This window comes from Zootoca vivipara, chromosome 3, assembly GCF_965207765.1.
Source record: "Zootoca vivipara chromosome 3, rZooViv2.hap1.1, whole genome shotgun sequence".
Lineage (NCBI taxonomy): Eukaryota > Metazoa > Chordata > Lepidosauria > Squamata > Lacertidae > Zootoca > Zootoca vivipara.
The window spans coordinates 61,672,911-61,682,436 of NC_142586.1; the positions used below are offsets into that span (position 1 = coordinate 61,672,911).

General features: G+C 41.4%; 1 protein-coding gene across 9 annotated transcripts in view; it reads right to left on the minus strand.

Moving 5' to 3' along the window:
* SHPRH (SNF2 histone linker PHD RING helicase) overlaps nucleotides 1–8,689 on the minus strand; it is a 44,748-nt gene extending 36,059 nt beyond the window's left edge. For 5 of the 9 annotated variants that reach the window (XR_015948988.1, XM_088666249.1, XM_035108808.3 and 2 more), the window contains exons 1-3: nucleotides 8,466–8,689; nucleotides 4,080–4,744; nucleotides 2,323–2,452 (exon numbers count right to left, since the gene is read on the minus strand). Coding sequence is in view for 6 of the 9 variants with exons in the window: in XM_088666249.1 (XP_088522375.1) it covers nucleotides 2,323–2,452; nucleotides 4,080–4,715 (766 nt within the window). In the remaining 3 variants the exon portion in view is untranslated. The remainder of the gene's footprint in view (nucleotides 1–2,322; nucleotides 2,453–4,079; nucleotides 4,745–8,465) is intronic. The other 4 variants (XM_088666248.1, XM_035108809.3, XM_088666251.1 and 1 more) reach the window with 2 other exon arrangements.
* Nucleotides 8,690–9,526: the final 837 nt, after the last annotated feature.

Consider the following 9,526-nt stretch of genomic DNA (forward strand, 5'->3'; position numbering starts at 1 on the left):
GTGAATGTGATGCCCATAGTTCTGTGGATTATATTATAATTAATGTGTTGATTAAATTTGCTACTGATGAACAAATACTCTTGCAGCAGCTGTGATGCAGAAAACCAGATGCTTTCCTTTAATAGCCAACCACTTCCCACCCTCACTGTACAAAGTAAAAAAAAATAAGTTGAGTGGCTATGAACAGGGATAGGGAGAGGAACATTTAGGGCTTGAGCAGATGATGAAGGGAGAGAATGAAGAATCAAAAGACATTTAATACGGTAATGCAAGGCCAAATTATTTTTCTTCCGCTCTCCTCTGCCATTCTGTGTGGAACTTGTGCATTGATTCACTATACTCAATCATCACTTTTTTCAACTTTACAAGCGAATTGTGACTATTTTACACATTATGTGCACTTTACACATTATGAGCCAAGAATACATATATTTAACTAAAGCATCTAAAAATGCACAAAACAGTTGTTTCATTTACTCAGCACAATTTCGCCAATTTCAAAAGAAGTCACGCCAATTTATATAACAGACACATCTTTAGCAATATTATGCAGCCATTGACCATTTGGGTACAACAGTTCAGACTGATGTTCTCTACAGAGTCTGGCGGTCAGAGCATTATCTTTCTAATAAAGTTATTGCTTATTTTTATATGAATAAATATTATTAGCATAGATTTGACCAACACAGCATAGGCATTGCCTAGAGTCCTAGACCAACAATTGAATGATAGTGCAGGACATATAGGGATATATTTCTACATGATTCTGAATCATACATATTCTGCTCTTTATACAAAGGCACATCCAACTCTAGGCCAACTGTGGTTCCGCTCTTCCTCCTGGGCCGTGTTCAGAAAGTGGTGGTGGGGGATGAGTGTTCAGACCCCTGGGCACTCACTTGTGGGGTGCCTCAGGGTTCCGTTCTCTCCCCCATGCTTTTTAATATCTATATGAAGCCGCTGGGAGAGATCATCAGGGGGTTTGGGCTGGGTGTTCATCAGTATGCAGAAGACACCCAGCTCTACCTCTCTTTTAAATCAGAACCAGTGAAGGCGGTGAAGGTCCTGTGTGAGTGCCTGGAGGCGGCTGGAGGATGGATGGCGGCTAACAGATTGAGGTTGAATCCTGACAAGACAGAAGTACTGTTTTGGGGGGACAGGAGGCAGGCAGGTGTGGAGGACTCCCTGGTCCTGAATGGGGTAACTGTGCCCCTGAAGGACCAGGTGCACAGCCTGGGAGTCATTTTGGACTCACAGCTGTCCATGGAGGCGCAGGTCAATTCTGTGTCCAGGGCAGCTGTTTATCAGCTCCATCTGGTACGCAGGCTGAGACCCTACCTGCCTGTCTCGCCAGAGTGGTGCATGCTCTGGTTATCTCCTGCTTGGACTACTGCAATGCGCTCTACGTGGGGCTACCTTTGAAGGTGACCCGGAAACTGCAATTAATCCAGAATGCAGCAGCTAGACTAGTGACTGGGAGTGGCTGCCGGGACCACATAACACCGGTCCTGAGAGATCTACACTGGCTCCCAGTACGTTTCCAAGCACAATTCAAAGTGTTGGTACTGACCTTTAAAGCCCTAAACGGCCTTGGTCCTGTATACCTGAATGAGTGTCCCCACCCCCAACATTCAGCCCAGACACTGAGATCCAGCATCGAGGGCCTTCTGGTGGTTCCCTTATTGCGAGAAGTGAGGTTACAGGGAACCAGACAAAGGGCCTTCTCGGTAGTGGCACCCGCCCTGCCCTCACAGCAGATGTCAAGGCAATAAGCAACAATTTTACTTTTAGAAGACAACTGAAGGCAGCCCTGTTTAGAGAAGTTTTTAATGTTTGATGCTGTACTGTTTTTAATATTCGGTTGGAAGCCGCCCAGAGTGGCTGGGGAAACCCAGCCAGATGGGCGGGGTATAAATTAATTATTATTATTATTATTATTATTATTATTATTATTATTATTATTATTATGCCATGTTTCCATATACCGTTATGTCTGGCAGACATTTCATTTCTTGATTACGGTATCTCCAAAATCCTCACCCCTGAGCTGATTGAAGTATGTCCTATTACTTTGTTGTATTGTGTATGTGTGCAGTTTTACTCAGGTTGAAAGTATCAAAAGTCAGCAACAAATGTGACAGACTTTAAATAATTTATGCTCTGCTTTCCACAGATTAAAAGAAGCTAAAACCTTCTTTACTTCAGAAATAGTATTTAGAAGACAAATTAAGGTCACCTAATAATAAGAACATTTCCCTCAAAACTCATATATATGTTTTAATGGTATAACTAATATGTGTCAATATTATCAAATAAGATTACCTGGAATTATGAAGTGGTAGAATTTTTCCATCAGTTTTTGAATGAGTTGATTAGCTTTTTTTATTCTGCCACCACCATCACTAAGGAATTCTAGCTTGCTTAAGCCAACTTCAAGGAGATACATTCCAACCTGTGAATGTAGTTTTTAGATGAATTTTGGAGTGTGCAAGAAAAAATATGAGAAAAATATGAGCTTACTGGTGACTAAGGCTGGTATTCTAAACTTGCTTACCTGTGAGCAACCCCCACTGAATATAATAGGACTTACTTCCAAGTAAACGGCTAGAATTGCAGAGTTCTTAGGCGACCACCCTTGGCAACTTGAGGCTGAAGGACCAAATTATATGTATGTGGGACATCCATTATTAGATTTTCCATTATAATTATTTTTCCGTAAGCACAGCCATGGATCAAAGCAACAACACTCAAGGAAAGACAGTTTACCCCATTCCCAGATGCCTTATTTTGTTTTTTGCTTGCTTCCTTGCTTTTATATCCCATCTTTCCTCCAAGAAGCTCACAGTGGCACACATGGTTCTCCATCTCTCCATTTTATCCTTACAACCCTATGAGATAGGTTAGAGAGACACTGACTGGCCCAAGGTCCCCTAGTGAGTTTCATGGCTAGAACCTGGTCTCCTAGCTCTTAGTAAAAAACTGTAACCAATACATCCTTCAGCCAACCACTGTTTGAATTATGCCCAGAAGCTAGATTGCAGACAGTGCAAACAAGTGACATTTAGCACTCTGAAAATAATCCTACTTCCCTAGTAACATAAACCTTCAGGTGTGAAATGTCAATGCTCTCTGGGGGAGCCCAAAGTCCAAAAGATGTAAGCCTTAGTCAAGCATAAATTGGGGATTCTACATGTAATCCTGATTATAATGTTCTATTCGACCCCAAGTGGCTCAGATAGCATTCCATGGTATGAGTAAACTACAGCTTCCTGGATCCTAGAATATGCTAAACTAAATCTTACCAAAAAACTACCTATACAGTGGAACCTCGGTTTATGAACACCTCGGTTTACGAATTTTCGGTTTATGAACGCCGCGGACCCATCTGGAACGGATTAATTCACTTTCCATTACTTTCAATGGGAAAGTTCGCTTCAGTTTATGAACAGACTTCCAAAACCAATTACACCCATGCTTCAGGTTAAGTACGCTTCAGGTTGAGTACTCCACGGACCCGTCTGGAACGGATTAATCCACTTTCTATTACTTTCAATGGGAAAGTTCGCTTCAGTTTATGAACGCTTCAGTTTAAGTACTCCGCGGACCGTCTGGAACAGATTAATCCACTTTCCATTACTTTCAATGGGAAAGTTCGCTTCAGTTTATGAACGCTTCAGTTTATGAACAGAATTCCAGAACCAATTGTGTTCATAAACCGAGGTAGCACTGTACTGTTTGTTGTGTTTTAATTATTTATAGTGATTTTAATTAGTCTTGTGTCTGCTTAGGGAGCCAATTTTGGTTTGTAATGTGGGATTAAAATTTAATCACCACTGGTACCACTGTAATGCTCATGTTGCAGGCAAGCATTTGGCTAGCTTTTAATATTCGTTGGACCCATCTCACATTGCAATCCTATGCATATTTAGGATTATGCGCATAAAGAACTCAATGGAATTTAATTCTGAATAAATATGCATGACTATATTGTTAATGTACACAGAGACGATTCTCTGAAAATCAAACAGAAAGGGTACTCTTGCAATTAGCAAGTCTTATTAATTACGTAAACCAAATACCTTTAAGCACTGGCCATCTCCGGATCTTTGACAAAGTACAATTACTCTCTTCTTTTGCAGCCACATCAAGTCTTCTAACATTTCATTACTTAAAGATGATTCAACTAATACGTCTTCTTGGTAAGTGTTCTGTAATGATTCTTCCCTCTCATCAACCTTCTCAACGTTCTTCACATGAACACAGATACGCAAATGATCACTAGGTTCTGCTCTCATCAGTGTAAAACTCTTTTTATGGACATTCTCAGTTAATTGTTGACCAGGAAGAGGTTGCAGAATGAACTCCCCAAGCAAGGTTTTCCAGTTAGAATCAGAAATATAAGGAAATATCACAATATTTAGCTGTATGGATATAGAAGTCAAGAGATGGCAGGAATCGTCTGCTTCATCCAAAATGGTTGAGAAGCTCAATGATTTTAGGTTGTTTACTTTGAGCGTCAAAGCTTCATCAGTGCTATCATCATTTATAACATGTGCTGTAGAAGATGAGCTTGTACCTGCAAGAGGTTGGTCTTCATCCACTGCATCCAAATCTATCACTTCATTTTTACGGTCATCATGCATATTCCAGCAGAGCTGCTTCTTTTTCTCATCATTCATCCTCGATGGAGGAGCACGCTTTCGACGGCCACTCATTTTTATGTTTCACTAGCAGTGGTTAATCTCTGTAATACAGATTGACATCCATCTATTTACATTTCTGCATGGATTAATATACTTTGGTTTATTAACAATAAAGGCCTGATTCAAATGTATAGGTAGCAATCTATAGTTTATTGAACAGAGAATGCGTTTTGTGTCACATCTCCTCTGTCTCTCACCCACCCACGAAAGAATATTCTGGGGTTTGATCAGAAACTGTGGTTTACTGGTAATCTCTAACTGCAAATGGTTTCAAGGCAAGAATGATAAATAGTAGCATGTGAAGGAGCCACAACACTTGTCGAAATTATATAAACAGACACATCTAAAATGTAAGTCCTCAGTAAAAAGTAAATATATCTTAATCAGTTTATGCTTATAAGAACAATATTTCAACAAGCTAAATATTCCTCCTTCCAAATTTGTTTTCCAATTCTAAATATAATTCAAAACATTACCTTCTCTAAAGTTCAAGTTTAATTTTTATTACAGCAAAAGCCAGCAATACAGAATATCATAATTCCAAACAAAAGAAAATCAGCAATAACATCACCAGAAATAGAACAATTACACAAAAGGAATTTGCGATGTGTCATTCAATAGAAGGGATTTACGTTTCTTAATAGCTAAAGTGCAGAATTTGGCCACGTCATATGACACTGGGCTTGAGGAATCTTCCAGAAGGAATTTTAGTAAGATTTCGGGGGGAAATTCCAAATAATATTGTAAGGGTGTAAATTTTGATACAAGGGGTAAAATAAGTCGAGCTCGTTCTTCACTATAAAATTCACAAAATAAAAGAATGTGAGTTACAGATTGTACCTTGTTAGACATGCAAGGGCAAAGGCGCTCATGAAATTGGTATATAATTCAAAACATTACCTTCTCTAAAGGGTGAATTCACCAGTGGATCTGTACCCTTCTTCTCAACACATAAGCCTATTTAATTAGGAAATGGTGTTATTTAAAAATAGGCATGTGATTACAAATGGATGGACACCATGTGCTCAAGATATAGTTTAAATCCAAAGAAGTATTCATTAATGGTTCCTCGTAATCCTGGAAAAAAGTGACAAGTGGGGTGCTGTGGATTCCTAGGGATTGCTCTGGGGGGATGTTGTTCTGTTGTTGTTTAATGTATTTATAAATGACTTGGATGAAGAAATTGAGGGGATGCTCATCAAATTTGCAGATGATACCAAACTGGGAGGGGTAGCCGCAGAATCAGAATTCAAAATGATTTTAACAGATTGGAGAACTAGGCACAAACTAACAAAATGAATTTCAATATGTCAGAACAAATGTAAGGTTCTGCACTTAGGCAGGAAGAACCAGATGCACAAATATAAGATGGGGGACACCTGGATTACTATCAGTGCATGAGAAAAGGATCTAGAGGTCTTGGTGGACCAAAGATACACATGAGTCAACAGTGTGATGCAGCAGCAAAAGAAGCTAATGCTATTCTAGGCTGCATCAACATAGTGTCCAGATCAAGGGAAGCAATAGTACCACTCTATTCTGCCTTAGTCAGACCATACTTGGAATACTGTGTCGAATTCTGGGCACCACAATTTAAGATGGATGTTGACAAGCTGGAACGTGTGCAGAGGAGGGCAACCAAGATCAAGGATCTGGAAACTAACCCTTATGAGGAGCGCTTGAAGGACCTGGGTATATTTAGCCTGGAAAAGAGGAGACTGAGAGGAGATATGATAGCTATCTTCAAATATCTTAAGGGCTGTCACATGGAGGAGGGAGCATGCTTGTTTTCTCCTGCTCTGGAGGGTAGGACTTGAACCAATGGCTTCAGGTTACAAGAAAGGAGATTTCGACTAAACATTCGGAAAAGCTTTCTAACAGTAAGAGCTGTTCAGCAGTGGAACAGAGTTCTACTAGAGGTAGTGGATTCTCCTTCCTTGGAGGGTTTTAAACAGAGGTTGGGTGGCCATTTGTCATGGATGCTTAGCTGAGATTCCTGTACCGCAGGGGGTTGGACTAGATGACCCTTGGGGTTCCTCCCAACTCTAAGATTCTATGAACATGAGAGACCTGCTTTAATCACCAAGTTAATATGACAACAAGGACCAGGTATATGAATACCTGCTGATTAACAACTTAAAAAACACACAATCCTGTTCCTCAGAAAGCTTCTATCTGGGCAGCCATTCAGAATTTGCCTTATGCCACCTTATACTACAACACACCCTCACTGCCTTAAAGCTAAAATATTTGGACAGATGAGGGATGGAGGCAGAGATGAGGGATGCAGGCAGTATTTTTAAATCTTCGTGAAAGGCCTATTAATGTTGGTAACAACACATGACATTTTGTCTCAAGGAGGAAATCAGCTGCACAATCAAACCTATTCCAAAGAGGTGGCTTGTGTTACTCTCTTGGAGCAAAACACACCAAAAAGCCTTATGGCATCTTAAAAGATTAACAAATTAATTACAGCATAAACATTTATAGACTACAATCATGCACCCAAAGAACTTGACTCTAAAAGGTAAAGGTAAAGGGACCCCTGACCATTAGGTCCAGTCGTGACCGACTCTGGGGTTGCGCGCTCATCTCGCATTATTGGCCGAGGGAGCCGGCGTATAGCTTCCAGGTCATGTGGCCAGCATGACAAAGCCGCTTCTGGCAAACCAGAGCAGCACATGGAAACGCCGTTTACCTTCCCGCTGTAGCGGTTCCTATTTATCTACTTGCACTTTGAGGTGCTTTCGAACTGCTAGGTTGGCAGGAGCTGGGACCAAGCAACGGGAGCTCACCCCGTCACAGGGATTCGAACCGCCAACCTTCTGATCAGCAAGCCCTAGGCTCAGTGGTTTAACCACAGCGCCACCTGGGTCCCATAATAAATTTGGTCTTTAAGGTGCCACAAGACTCTTTGTTGCATATACTATCAACTGTATTTGCACTTAACAAATGAAAGCCATAATTAATACATCTACATCAAACAAAGAAGTTATGCCACAGATACAAACCGAACTTGATACATATTTATTTGCCTTATATTATCTACAGGTGACCGAGAACTCTGGGACCCATCTGTTACTCAGGACATTTAATCCACATCAGCTGATAGGAAGTGAAATGGGAAAAGAATCCACATGCACACATTCATAACCATGTAATCTGGATTCTTTACAAAAACTGTGCAAATTATGCTACCGTATTTTAAAGTGGAGTAGACACTGGGCAAAGACAGTGGGGTTTTGCCCCTCCTTCCACCTCACTGTATGGTTATAAACAAAGATGCTACAGTATTAAAATATTCTACGATTGTTTCTAACTACATTATCAGATAAATCACGAATATAATAAACTCTGGCTGTACATGCACATGACATACCAGAAAAGGATTTTTTTTTTGAAGGAGACAGAGGATTAGCGTGCTCCTCTCAACAACGTATAAGAGGGGCTGAGGGGGGGGGGGAGAGTGAGATACAAAACCGCAAGAGAATTATTCATTATATTGTGCAGATTTTAAGAATATGCAGATAATAGGGATACCAACAAGGCCAAGGCACCGGTAGCAACACCCCCCCCAAATTAAGGCCTATTGCACGTCATAGACCAACAAAGAAGTTGTCTCTCCCTCTATATATAAAACTATAAACACACAACACTCTGAGTGTGTGTTAAGTGTGTAAGCGACAGGCGGGGGCGAAGCCACTAACTGCAGCCTTCCCCCCCCCCCGCTGCTTCTTCTGGGTCGCCCTCAGCCTGACGCACCTGAGAGGGTTGGAATCAGCTCCTTGGGACTCCTCCCCGGCTTCCCCTTCTGGGCCCTGCGGCGGCGAGACTGGCAGAAGAAACGAGCTCCTGAGCAGCTCCAAGGAGCGCAGCGACCATCCTTGAACCAGGAAGAGGAAGGAGCGAAGGGAGGGCTGGGGGAGGGGAAAGCAAAACAACAACAAGAAAATTCTCCCCTCAAAGTTCACCCGCCGGAAAGGAGGAAGGAGGCGGAAGCTCGAGAGCGACGCGGTGGCCCCGCCCACTCCCCCTCTCGCGCTAAAACGCGCCTGTCCCCCCCGCCCCCAACGGCAGGGAAGCGGCGGCAGGCGCTGGCGAATGTGCGCGTGCGCGGTGCCTTCTTTTTCTAACCCGGCGTGTTCCGTGCTTCTGCGGACAGGACAAACGGAGACGCTTGGCGAACAGCTGCTGTAGGACCCGCTCCATCCAGATTAGGTTGCTGTGATGGAGAGGGCTTAGCCAGGATTAGTTTGGGGGAGGGGGCGTGTTGGTTGGTCTTGAGGTTCTGCGAAGGTCTTGAGCCTTATTTTCAAATTATTATTATTATTATTATTATTATTATTATTATTATTATTATTATTATTATAAAAACCAACCCCGTCTTTTCGACTTAAGTTAGATGCAACTTTTAAAAGATTTTGTAGTGCGATGAACACCTTGGAACTCCCTGCCTATTGAAATCAGGCCTTCACTGTACTCTTTTTGGCACCTGCTGCTAAAGACATTTTTGTTTACGGGAGCCTTACCCATGCATCTAGAATGCTTGTGTGCTTTTATATTATTAGTGGTTTTAATTGTCTTAATTGTTCTTACCAATAATATTGTTTTTTTATTTGGTTTGGAAAATGTTTAGGATTTTTTTAAAAAACAACAACAACGAAGCCATATAGAAATTTTATGAAACATATAAATAAAAATAAAATAAAATTGGGGTTCCATAGCAAAATGGATCCAACAAGCCAGAAGTTTGCCTCCCTTGGTTCATAAGAGTAAGATAAAGCAGGTCAGCTGGCAGAAATAGCTCTTCCTTTTGCCTGTTT